This window comes from Rhineura floridana, chromosome 10, assembly GCF_030035675.1.
Source record: "Rhineura floridana isolate rRhiFlo1 chromosome 10, rRhiFlo1.hap2, whole genome shotgun sequence".
Lineage (NCBI taxonomy): Eukaryota > Metazoa > Chordata > Lepidosauria > Squamata > Rhineuridae > Rhineura > Rhineura floridana.
This window is the reverse complement of record NC_084489.1, coordinates 67,504,713-67,518,391: the sequence shown is the minus strand read 5'-3', so window position 1 is coordinate 67,518,391 and position 13,679 is coordinate 67,504,713. Positions and strand designations below refer to the sequence as shown.

The window sequence follows — 13,679 nt, the reverse complement described above, 5'->3', positions numbered from 1 at the left end:
GATGGAAGTATGATGTCCTGGTTACAGTGGAACACAGAGCTTACTTTAGGCCGAAAGGACAGATCAGGGCGTAACACAACTGAATCCTTATAGAATACGCAGAGATGGTGGGCCGATGACATTGCTCCCAACTCTGACACTCTTCTCGCCAAAGTGACAGCCACCAGAAAAAGGACCTTGAAGGAAAGCAGTTGCAAAGGCACCACCCTGAGGGGCTCAAAGTGAGGGCGCTGCAGTGCTTGCAGCACCTTCTGTAGACTCCAGGATGGAAAACGGTGACACACTGCTGGAGAAAGGGATTTAAAATGGTGACACACTGCCGGAGCTGATTAAAACATGCTTAATCAGTGGATGTGAGCCCATGGGAACACTTGAGGGGTTAACAGACAAAATAGAAGATACAGTGTAAGCCTGGCAACGCAACATGTTGGCTTTCAATCCCATCTTCAGACCTCTGTGAAGAAACTGTAAGACTTGTTGGACAGTGGCTTACAAAGGTCGAAGAGCCCAGGAAGCACACCAGTCGGAAAAAGCAGATCATGTACTCTGGTAAATGTGATTTGTTGACAGCTGTCTAGAGGCCAGAATGGTATCAATAACCTCCTGTGGTAGACCTGTGCGGCTCAAGTGTGTCCGCTCAAACGCCAAGCCATCAGACTCAATCACTCAGAGTCCGGGTGCCAGATTGGTCTCTGTGAGATAAAATTTGGTTTCATTGGCAGTCTCCAAGGACCTGCTATTGATATGGAAAGCAAGTCTGAGAACCATGGACAGTGAGGCCAGTAAAGAGCCAAAAGCAGCATTTGAGCCTGTTCGTGCCGAAGTTTCCTCAGTGTTCTGCCGAGGAGGGGAACAGGAGGGAAAGTGTACAGGAGACAGTCTGGCCAAGGAGACAGAAGAGTATCCATGGACTCCACCCCAGTCTCTAGGTACCTTGAGAAGTAGCGGGAAAGCTGAGAGTTGTGACTCGAAGCACACAGATCCACTGTCAGGGTGCCAAAACGGTGCTGGAGGAGGTGAAACACTGCCGGATGTAGACTCCCCCAGAATCATTTGCTGTTTGTTGAGCCAGTCTGCAAGGATAGCAGAAGAGTCTTGAGGATCGCAGAAGAGTCTCGGCCCAGTCTAATATCAGGATGGCCTCTGTTTGGAGGATTTGGGACCTGGTGCCCCCCTGCAGGGTCAAGTGCAATTTCACACAGGTGTTGTCTGTCTGGATCAGCATGTGAGTCAGATGGAACAGTGGCTGGAAATGATGAAGGGTCAGATGGACCACTCTTAGCTCTAGCCAGTTTATTCTGTGGCCCTTGTCTGACATGGACAAGATACTTTGAACAAATCGGGAGTTGCAGTGGGGGCCCCAACCAATCAGACTCGTTTCTGTCATAATTACCGTCCTGTCTGGCTCTCTGAATGGCATTCCCTTCTGGAAGTTCCGAGTTGCAGACAATCACCAGAAAGAAGAGCGCAGTGAGGGGGGCAGACGAAATTCCTGATGCGTGGAATTGGCAATGTCCAACTGAAATGGCAATAAGGCCCATTGGAGTGGACGAGTATGATGATAGCCCCAATGTACAAATATGAATGGTGGATATGAACATGCCCAGGGCCATTGCCAGCAACATCACATCTGCCCCCAAACAATGCATCAGGAGTCATGCCATGACCCTGATGGTTGCAATCCTCTCTGGCAAGAGGAAAACCATGGCCTGCACTGTGTCCAGAATGGCTCCCAAGTGCTGTAGACATTGCATAGGGGCTAGGCGACTCTTTTTGATGTTGACCAAGAACCCATGGTCTGTCAAGGTTTGGAGAGTGTGACTCACATGAATGAAGGCTGGATCCCTGGACTCTGCCCAGAGCAATAGGTTGTCCAGATATGGATAAATGTGTACTCCCTGGAGATGGAGATAGGCAACCAGGCTGACCATCACCTTGGTGAATACTCTTGGAGCAGAGGAGAGGCCGAACGGTATGGCCTGATATTGAAAGTGTTGCTGGTCAAATGCAAACCTTAGGAAACACCTGTGGGCAGGGCAGATCAGAACATGAAGATACACCTCCTTCAGGTCGATGGAGGCCAAGAAGTCCTCCTCCTGCACAGCTTCTATGATTGAGGCTAGGGACTCCATTTTGAAGTGCTGGTATTTCACAAACTTGTTGAGAAACTTGACGTCTAGCACAGCCTCCACAAAAGATCTCTCTTCGGAACTGCAAACAAGATGGAGTAGACCTCCGCAGTGCGTGCGACCAGCAGTACTGGTTCTATGGTCACTATCTCTAGAAGGTGCTGTATGGCTTTCTCCATTATCCTTTGCCTCTCTTGAAGATGGGGCAGAGGGTAGGCAAGAAAAATGTTTGGGGGGGTTAACCAAAACTCTATTTTGTAATCATGCCCTATATGATCTCTGACCCACAAGTCCATTGTCAAACACTGCCACTGTTCTGCATAATGGAGTAATCTGCCTCCAATGAGAATGGTGTCAGTATTGCCTCCACTGATAAACTCCCCTTCCAAATGGGGATGACAAGGAACCTTGTCTTCCCTGGTGCTCAGGGAATCATTACAGTAGGGCTCCGCTTTACAGCGCTTCGCTTTACAGCGATTCACTAATACAGCGGTCTCAATTAGACGCAATTAGACTAAAGCCCCACATATCAGCACTTGTTCCTCTTTTATGGCAGTTTTCAGGCATCGCGCACCATTGTATTCAATGGGTTCCACTTTACAGCGGTTTTCACTTTACAGCGGGGGTCCGGAATGTAACCTGCCGTATGAGTGGGGCTCTACTGTACTTGGGCTAAGATATTTTGGAAGATTGAAAATTGGTGAATCGAAAATCACAACCTCTCCCACCAGGCTGCGTTCCTCGAAATGGCTGAAAAGGATGCAATGGGGCAAATCTCCTAAATGAACTTCGGTCCTCCTTTTTGTTTCTGGCCAAGACCGGCTTCCGCTTTTCCTTGGGGTCTACCAAAACTGCTTTGAAGGCCTCTTTCCAAAACGCATTGTCCGTATATATGGAGCCATATAGAGATTGACTCTGGCCATGGTATCTGTATCCCAATGCCAGAGCGTCCTCTGTGCAACTACCTCGGCTGCCATAGCCTATGCCACAAACTGAGTCACATCCAGGTGGCATCTGCCACAAAAGCAACTGACTTGTGAAGCTTCACCAGAACCCTTCTGAGTTTGGCAGGATCAGGACTGGGTTTGTTGAAAAGTTTGTCCAGCCACATCATGGAGGCTCCGGTAAAAACTGAAGCTGCCCAAGAAGCCCGGATAGAATAGACAGGCGCCTCATGATTTCTATGAAGTGGAAAGTCTAGTCTCCATTCAGGCAGGTCCTTGAGCTGGGAGTCCCATTCTTTTGGAAGGAAAGTCCTGGACACCAAACTTGAAATTGGGTCATCCACCAGCAAAATATTCAGACGATTCATAAAGTCTGGAGTCAAGGCGGAGTGTTGTTAGAGAGGGCTAAAAATTGCCAAGCATGCAAAGGTTGAGCCCATTCCTCCTTAGCCAGCTTATCGATAGGGTCTGAAACTGGGAGAAAATGATCCAACGATCTGGGGGTTCTCAGAACTCTGCCCCCCTTCACTGGAGGAGGCGTTGGTTCGGTCTGTGGAGATTGGAGACCTAGAGTTTCCAGCGTTCTGTGAAATAGTGGAGAGTAGTCTGTTGAGTCAAACAGGCAGTAAGAAGTATCCTCCTCTACCTCTGATTCACCACTTCAATCATCTCCCTCCGCCTCAAGAGGGATAGAGGGATCCCCTAGATCCGTCACCTCGGCTCCAATTTTGCCCATGGTAACGTCAAAGGGATTCAGTGAGAGTGCTTGAGCTTCATCTGAACAGTAGTGATGAGTAGTAGTGCTGGCACGAAGTTGCTTACGAGCCGACCCCCAACAGGCTGGCATGGACTGGCCCAGAAGGTCTACCTGTGGAAGCGACTATGCTTGCAAGAAAGAGCACAACAGGGCATCTTTTAGTTGAGAGACAAATTCCAGAGACAACTGCAACACAAGAAGAGGAACATCTGTCCCCATCTGGGGGTCCAAAGTCACTGGCTGCACCTGTTGAGGCAGAGATGAGATAGTTGCATCAGGCTGGTGAGACTTGGGCTCTAGCCATTGAAGTAGTTTGAGGCTGATGGTCCAAGGATGTCTGATTAGAGGAAACTTTCAAAGTCCTCCTCCAATGACCCTGCGGGTGAGTGAAAGAGGGCTGTCAATCTTTCCTGACCAGTCTTGTGCCCTACAACCATGGCCGAGGTAGAAGGCTCTTCTGACGAGGTTGGAAATGACATGTATCGTGCTCACCTAGCAGCCATCTGGGTAGAAAAGTGTTTAGTTTTGGCCACAGCCTTGGAATGGTGCTTAGAAGCCTTGTGCCTTGTAGACTTGTGTTAAGGCATGGTGGTGGCTGTGCAATGCTGTTCTGCAAGTGGTGCCTGGCCTGCCTCTGGTGCTTGATCTGCCATGTTATTCATACACATGAGCGAAGGGTGCAGTATCTTTTAGTCAAACGCATGAACTCGAAGAGGGGTGCGGTGTCAGTAGGGAGCACATGTACACACCCATGGACGAGGCAGTGGTACAGCTCAGAGTGCACTACTAGTGCCAAGATACAATGAAATCAGAGCCCAGGTACACAAACACGGAAGGAGGGTGCAGTACGGCTCCAGTGCACTTGACTTGTTGGTAGTCTCTCTCGTTTTTTTAATACACACACACACACATATACACACACACACATATATAAATGCCCCTATATGAGGAGTGCAGAAAACAATATTTTGTGGTAAGAAATGCCCGAAATACTAAAAAATCCTTTTAAGGGAAAAAGAGCGGGAAACCAGAAAACAAAATGGCAGGCACGGGAAAAAGGCAGGAAAAAGGAAAAAACAAAATGGTGGGCATGAGTGCTGATGAGGGCAATAGTCGTCAAAGTGGCGGACAAAATGGTGGGCCTTTGCGCAAAGGCAGGAACACCAACCACCTAAAGCTGCCGCCACTGCAAAATCTAAGGGAAGCCACAGCTGCAAGTTCCAGACGGCTGTGTCAGCAAGCACAGCCGCTCATGCAGTCAACTGGAGCTGCAGCAAGCTCCGGTACAGTCCTCCGTCACTGCAGCTGCAAGCCCTGGGATGAAGCCGCAGCTGTGAGCTCCAAACAGGCCGTGTCAGCAAGGCCACCCCCACAGTCGACCGGAGCCACAGCTGCAAACTCCAGTATGGTCTTCTGGGGATGCAGACACGAGCCCTGGGACAAAAGAAAGGCCACCCCTGCAGTCAACCAGAGCCGGAACTGGAGCTGTGAGCCCCAGGATGAAAAAGGTGAGAGGGGAGGAGCTGCAGGCAAGCCCCGTGAAAGAAACAGCTTCTGGTGGAGTGAAGGTGAAAAGACATAACCAACACCGAGGGCCGCAGCCGCAAGCCCTGCAAGACAAAACAAAAACACCGGCTCGTCAAAAGGGGGGAGGGCTAAAAAATCCAAAAAGTAAAAAAGTTAAACTCTGCTAGGGCTGGTGGAAACCAAAAGGTAACTAATAAGTCCCACAGTGCAAACACTCTTCCACTCTTCACATCCACTCACTCCCAACGTAAACAACTCACTACACATAGGTAAACTGCCTCAGACGAAGGCAAGAATGAACTGGAGTAGGAGGGGCACGAGCAGCCCAAGTCTTGACTTCAGTACATTCTTGCCTTCAGATGCTGGATGGCGCTATAACCCAAGTGATGGAATGCTACCTGGGGAAAACTTCTCAGGGATCAGTAATGCTGATGTGTTGCTGAGACTCCTGGGTGTGATGCACAGATGCTGCCAATGCCAAGTCCTCTAAGAATGATGCAGGTAGAATGAATGTCCTTCATCTTGTCCATGACTTTCTTTATGACTAAAAGATTGGACAAAGCCATACACTTGGAACCTGAGGCTTTCTTTGTTTTCAGTACTGAGGTAGCCATGGATTCACTACATGGAAGACCTGCTGAACACTGAGACATACAGATCTGCAGCTACCAAATCCACAAGAGTGGTGCTGGCCTCTGAAAAGAAACTCTCGTCTCCCATTAATGGAACAAAGATGTGTGGAGGCTCTGCTATCAGCACAGCCAAAGACTGTGCTGTCCTTGTAATGATTGCTGATAGCTTTGGAGTCTTCTGTGTTGCAGTGTCAGCAGCTTAGAAAGACTTATCTTGTAGAAGGCCCTGCAAGCAGGACTTATAGTTTCTGGGAGATCCTCAAAATCCCTCTAGTTGGGACAGTTGCAAACTACACATGTCCTTTCAGTAGTCAGGGAATATGACAAAAAAATAAATAAAATTGAAATTTCTCCTTGTTGAAATCCATTAACTTATATTTCAAGCACTCTGCAATTTCCCTCAACAGCCTGAACTGGGTGCATGCACCATTCTATCACATATTACTTAAGTAAAAATAGAATTGTGAAGAATTTTATGTCTGATAACATTTTAAATTCTGTACTCACCACTGGGTTTTACTATTTTCACTTTGCCTGAAATAAGACTCTCTGCATCTTGTATACTTTGTAGTACTGCACCTAAACCTACAGTCAAAAGCCTTCTTTGTTCAACGAGCTCTTGTACCTTTTGTTCTAGAAAAGGAAAGTAACATAAATCAAATTTATTTATTCTACACTAGCACTAAATACAAAAGATGAAAGTATCCATTTGTCTTTTGAAATGATGAGTATTTTTATTCTTTAAAAGTCACACAATGCTTTCTGAAAAGGATATAGACTGAACAATACATAAATGATAATTTCATAGTGGTCCTGGTCACAATGGATCTAAAAAGGATTGCCTGCATCAATTTGTTTGTCTTGTGAGATATCAGCCTGTAGATAAGAGTGTTTTGGGGCTGACTGCAGGTGAGGCATTGTTTGATGCTGGCTGAATGGCTACCGCTGGAGCATGGGTTGGTCAAGAGCCTGCTTTGGTCTGAAGGTACATAAGGCCAGCTCCCTGCTGAAGCTAAGCAGTGTCAGGTCTGGTCAGTGCCTGGATGGGAGACTGCCTGGGAACCATATGTAAGCAGCCTTTGTTTTCATGAAAAGAAAGGCAGGGTATAAATGTAATAAATAATAAATAAATAAAAATAGGCAGTGCTCCGTGTAGCAGGGTTGACTGTGGCAGGGTCATCTCCAAAGGGTACAACACCAAAGAGAATCACCCCTTTAGGTTGCCACTTTGGGGAGATAACAGGGTAGGGGCATCCCGTCAGTCAGGATATGGAATTGTAGGCCAGGCACTGTGGATGACAGACTTGCAACCCTTACCCAGAGTGAGAGCCTGGGGGTGGGGAAATTTGGTTTGGTGGTGTTCTTCCTGAGTAAGAGATGGAGAGGAGTGCTGGAGTAATATCACTACAATCTTCCACCTGACAGTGTGAGATGCACCCATATCCCACAATGACCAGGGCCATAAATGTATTTTGCTTTGCAGGACTGATACTCTTACAGAGCAGAGGCTCCAGGCAGCAAACCCCAGGAAGCACACAGTAGTAAAGTCCTGGCCCCTCCAGACTGTCATGGCCCCGTCAGAGGACTCATCAGACGAGGATGACTCGGGAGTAACAGCAGCAGACCCAGAAGCAGCAGACCCAGAAGGAGAAACGGAGGAAACTCCTGAGAACCCAGCTCCTTCTCCCCCTCAGCTGCAGAGCACCCCAGACACAGCTGAAGCCCTTCAGCCAGACGCAGACAGTGAACAGGTACTCCCCCCTCACCTACAGAATGTAGACAGCAGAAGGTCAGGCAGAAGAGGGGCAGGCCTGTCCACTTAAGGCCAAAACGCTGATGGCTCACACCTGCTGACAAACCTGCTCCTTAAAAGTCAAACCTTGGGTTCAGCTTGTTGCTGACTACAGTGTCAGGCGTGACCACTGTGTCTCTTCCTATCCCCTGAACCTTGACTTAGACTGATCTCTTGGCAAACTAGACCCGGACCTTCACTGACGTCACTTCTGGATTTCTGGCTTGGCACGTAAGCTTCGAATGGCCTCTGCCCTTATCTTGCTTCCTCCTTGCTAGCCTGGCAGATTTATAGCCAAGCTGCCGGCTGAGGACTTACGGCCTGGCAATTACCAAGGAATCTCCAGCCCTGCCTGCACCCCCACCGACACTGCTGTCTCAGTGAAGAGCTGACACCGACTTGTTTCTCCACCTCCCCTCATGGTGGGAGATCCATGTTCGGCTGCTGTACAACCACTCAGGAGCCACCACCTGAAACCCTAATATCCCACACCAACCATTACACCCACCACTGCACATGAGCATGATCACATGGGGCACATTTGTCTTCATGCAGTTGCCTTTTCCCCACAACCTCCTTGCATTCAAAGGCTAACATGCAACAGGTGCTGTCCCAGTCATGACTTTGATGTGGCCATGTTATTACCCAACAAGCCGCCACTGGCATGAAGAGCCCTAATCACCACTACTACCCTCCACACATAGGCCAAGACATGCTGCAAACTATATTCAATTTTTTTTAAAAAAACTGAACTGTTCATATTGTGTCTCCTTGTCATATTCACTCTTATACAACTAGGGGTCCCCCTGCAGCACTTCCCCTACAACCCCGACAGACTCTGCTAGACAAATTGCAGGATTCCCCACTGTAAGAACATGCTGCCCAGCAGGATATGAAGCGCAGTCCAACCAAAGATGGACATACAGGCAAAGGGCCATGATAAGAAACAGACCCAGCACAGGGAAGGAAGCCCCCCCCCCAGCAGAACACAGAGGAAAGCTCGGGGCAGGAAGGAAGGGAGAGAAACCCTGGCCCAGGAGTCAAGGTTAGGCTACCAGGCACTACACCACTGGAAGTGGAGCCCAAATAGGAGGAACCCAAGAGAGGGGAGCCAGATAACAAACAAATGGGAGTCCAACAAGAAGGGAGAGCAAAGGTGAGAGGAGGATGAGACTATGGGGATTGTGTACAGTGGTGAGTGCCAGTGGACCTAGCATATATTTATTTATTTTATATATGATTTCTTTCCCACTCGTCACCATAAGGTCCCAGGACAAGGAGGGAAGGTACAGAGCAAAACTGAAGAGGTACAGCATCAGTGAGAGGCTGTAGGGGAGCAGTGTTGGCTGAAGGCTGGTAGGATGCAAGAGTGCAGCACATACATAATATACAGTAAGGCCCCACTTATACTGTGGTTACATTCCAGGCTCCCGCCGAAAAGCGAAACCTGCTGTAAAGTGGGACATAGTGCGCTATCAGCTGTACAGTACAGCTGATTGTGCACTACAGCTGATCGCTGTCAGCTGCAGCGTGGCCGCTAGAGCTTCCCGCGCTCCAGCTGATCAGCTGTAGTGCGTGATCAGCTGTAGCGCAGGGAGCTGCAGCCGCTGTGCTCCAGCTAACAGCGCTTGGCCCCTGACGCTCCCCATGCTCCAGCTGTCAGCTGTAGTGTGCTATCAGCTGTAGCGTGGGGAGTTTCAGGGGCTAAGTGCTGTCAGCTGCAGCGGGGTGGCTGGAGCTCCCTGTGCTACAGCTGATCACCCCTCTGGTGCTGTATTAGCGGAACACCAAAAAGCGGGGCCCTACTGTACAGGGATACTCAGCTAGAGACAGCAACCAACAAATGTTTGAAAGCAGTGTTTTGTAAGCTGATGGATCAGCTGTGCTGCCTGACAGATTTCCGTTGTTTAGGATTGCTCTGTAAAATGCTTACCATTGATACCACCTGGTTCTGCAGCTGCAAGAGCCTGTGCTTGTTTCAAGTCTTTCAAATTTGATGCCAGATTTTCCAAAAACACTCTCTTTTTTTCAAATAGTTGTTGCAAAGCCATTTCTACAAACATAAATATTTCACAAATATTAGCTGAAAAAACAATTTTAAATGTTTCCATACTACTTGAATCACAAGAGATAAAGAGTGATATTTAGTTGTGGAAATGGATCCTGCAAATACATAATGCTTTCATAAATATAAATAATAATAATAATAAATTTTATTTTTCAGTCGCCTATCTGTCCGGGTTAGGGACACTCTAGGCGACGTACAACAAAAATAAAAACAATACATATATATATCAACACAACCAAATTTAAGCTAAAAAAAACATCCTTCAGTTCATATAGCATAGAATTAATCTGTCCCAATCTTGTAGGCCTGCCTGAATAGCCAGGTCTTTAAGGCTCGGCGAAAGCTTGACAAGGAGGGAGCATGTCAGATCAAAAGGGAGGGAGTTCCAGAGGGTGGGGGCCACAATAGAAAATGCCCTCTCTCTGGTCCGTACCAGCCTAGCTGTTCTCACTAGTGGGACCGAGAGAAGGTCTTGTGAGGCTGATCTCGTCAGGCGGCATAATCGGTGATTCTGGAGGCGTTCCTTCAGATAAACTGGGCCGAAACCATATAGGGTTTTAAAGGTCAACACCAACACCTTGAATTGGGCCCGGTAGACAACTGGTAGCCAGTGAAGATCTAATAACACTGGGGTGATATGATCCCAGCGACGGCTATGCTTAATCAAGCGTGCCACCGCATTCTGTACCAGCTGTAATTTCCGGACCGTTTTCAAGGGTAACCCCACGTAGACCACATTGCAGTAGTCTAAGCGAGAGGAGACCAGGGCATGTATCACTCGGGGGAGCAGATGAATAGGAAGGTAGGGTCGCAGTCTCTGTATCAGATGTAATTGATACCAAGCTGCCCGGCTCACTGCTGTAATCTGAGCCTCCATGGACAGCTGGGAGTCAAGAATGACCCCAAGACTGCGGACCTGGTCCTTCAGGGGTAAACTCACCCCATCAAGCACCAGGTCAGTGATTCCTAACCTTCTTTTATCTCCCATGAGTAACATCGGGGTTACATCTTCAGCCTATTCTCTCCCATCCATCCACTTACGGATTCCAGGCACTTGGACATGGTGTTCACAGCCAACTCCGGTGAGGACTTAAATGAGAGATAGAGCTGAGTGTCATCTGCATACTGATGACACTGCAACCCAAAACTCCTGATGATAGCCCCCAGCGGTTTCACATAGATGTTGAATAGCATGGGAGAGAGGATAGAGCCCTGTTGCACTCCACAATGAAGAGGCCAAGGGTCTGAAACCTCATCTCCCAATGCCACCCGTTGCTGCCTATCCGAGAGATAGGAACGGAACCACTGCAAGACAGTGCCTCCTATTCCTAATCCCTCTAGGCAATTTAAAAGGATACCGTGGTCAATGGTATCGAAAGCCGCTGAGAGGTCCAGGAGGACAAGGAAGGTGTATTCACCCCTATCCAACGCCCTCCTCATATCATCTACCAGAGCGACCAAGGCTGTTTCCGTTCCATGACCAGTCCTGAAACCCGATTGGAATGGATCTAAGTAATCCATTTCCTCCAAGTGTGTCTGTAACTGCACAGCCACCACCCTCTCAATCACCTTGCCCAAGAATGGTAAATTAGAGACTGGGCGAAAGTTGTTTAGCTCTTGGGGATCCAAGGAGGGTTTTTTTAAGATGGGCTTTATTACCGCTTCCTGGAGGGCTGATGGCATTGCACCCTCTTGCAAAGATGCATTCACCACTGCCTTGATCCCTTTGCTCAGTCTCTCTTTGCAGCTCGTAATGAGCCATGAAGGGCAAGGATCAACCAGACAGGTGGTTGGCTTCACAGTACAGAGCACCTTGTCCACTTCCTCAGAGAGAAGAGGCTGAAACCGATCCCAACGGACCAGAATGCAACTGGCTGACTCTGGCCCACTTCCTGTCTCCACGGCGAGCGGAAGCATGCTCTTCAGGCGCTCGATTTTATCAGCAAAGTGTTTAGCAAAAGTATCACAGGAGGTTTTAAAATGTTCCATGGGTTCCTGAGCAACTGGACCGACCAGGTTTCGGGCCACTTGGAACAGTCTCCTGGGACAACACTCTGCCGACGCAATAGAGGCAGCAAAGAAATCTCTCTTTGCTGCCTTTGTTGCCACCTGGTAGGCAGCTATTGCTGCTCTAACCCGTGTCCGATCGTCTTCAGTGCGAAATTTCCGCCACTGGCGCTCAAGTCGTCTCACCTCCTGTCTCAGACCCCACAACCGTGGCGTATACCAGGGTGCTGTCTGAGTTCTATTCAGGGGGAGAGGACGTTTCGGAGCCACCCGGTCCACTGCCCTAGTGATCTCCTTATTCCACTCCATCACCAGGGATTTGACCGGGCGACCTTCAGTCAGCTCCATATCACCCAGCGCATTCAGGAATCCTTTGGGCTCCATCAGGCGTCTGGGGCGGACCATCCTAATAGCTCCTTGTCCCCTGCGGAGGGCGTGCGGCATTGAGAGATCTATATTCACCAGATAGTGATCTGACCATGACATGGGGTTAGAAGAAATCGCCCCCATTTTCAGAGCACTTTCCTCCCCTCCCGAGACAAACACAAGGTCGAGAGCATGACCAGCTACATGGGTAGGCCCTATATTACTAAGGTGCAGATCCCAAGAAGTCATGGTTTCCATGAAATCCCGAGGGGCTCCTGTGAGGACATGAATCACTCATTTATTCTGTACTCACCCCTGGATTTTGTTATCCCAAGTTCCTCTGGAGCAACACCCTGTATATCTTGTAACTCTTGAATAATTGCTTCCAGGCCAGCAGCCAAGAGCCTTCTTTGTTCAGTGAGCCCTTGAACCTTCATCTCTACAAAAATAAGATTGGGGGGGGAGAGATTTTAGCAAAAATAAAAATGTATTTCTTAAACACAGCCTTCAAACTCAAGATGATTAACAGACAAGACACCTTTTGCCTTTTGGAATAACTACAATAAATTCTACTGTGCAATAACCATATTAAACAAACAAGTACAACTAAGTCACAAATGGTCCTCAAAAAAAAACAGCAACCCAATTCAAAGTGTGTGTGTGTGGGGGGGGCTCTTGTGTTATTTGTTTCTGTTGTACAATGGTCAGGAATATTTTTTCTTCATTCTGGTTTGTTCTAGAACAAAAACATCATGGAGTTTACTAAGCTGAAAGCTTTCAGCAGCATTATGCGTGCAAGTCCGCCCACTTTTCTTTCTCTATGCACATCCAGTGTGAGATCCAGACAATCAAAGAAACACACACAGCACAACATTATCTTGGTAAGCATGCACTGTTTATTTCAGTGATGATAATAACAGTGTAAGTGCAGATTTTAAATTTTGTTTTTGCAAAAATAGCATATTATACATTTTATCAATCAAATAGTTTTGAAGAGAAATATAAAAGTGTACATGCAGTTTATTATGCCATTAAAACAGGTTATAAATTTCTAAATACAAGGAGTCGTACAAGTTTAATTTTTCCTGAGCTACTGAACAGGGCGGTTGATTTGTCTAATTCATAACCTGCTTTGACAGTTTTCCCAACATGAGGTTTAATCCTATACTCACTTTCCTGGGAATAAACTGTAATCCTAATCCCATCTACCTGAGAGGAAACCCCATTTATTTTTTAGTAGATATGGTTAGGATTGTGCTGTAAATCAATGGGACTTTTGAGTAGACATAGGATGATGTTAATCTCTCCCCCCACCCTCCAATTTTTTAAAGCAGTTAAGCAGGGCTTTCTTAGGTGTTGGTGCTGTTATTTGGCAGGGAAGGAACCATTTTACTCACCAGCAAGGTGTTTCTCTGTGGGCACCAAGTCACCGCCAAGTGGGTATTGTCTTCCTTGCT

General features: G+C 47.8%; 1 protein-coding gene across 1 annotated transcript in view; it reads right to left on the bottom strand.

The window, feature by feature from the left end:
* CCDC7 (coiled-coil domain containing 7) overlaps positions 1 to 13,679 on the bottom strand; it is a 430,640-nt gene that overhangs the window by 105,520 nt on the left and 311,441 nt on the right. Inside the window, exons 53-55 of the mRNA XM_061586654.1 lie at positions 12,536 to 12,661; positions 9,715 to 9,834; positions 6,497 to 6,622 (exon numbers count right to left, since the gene is read on the bottom strand). Coding sequence (XP_061442638.1) covers positions 6,497 to 6,622; positions 9,715 to 9,834; positions 12,536 to 12,661 — 372 coding nt within the window. The remainder of the gene's footprint in view (positions 1 to 6,496; positions 6,623 to 9,714; positions 9,835 to 12,535; positions 12,662 to 13,679) is intronic.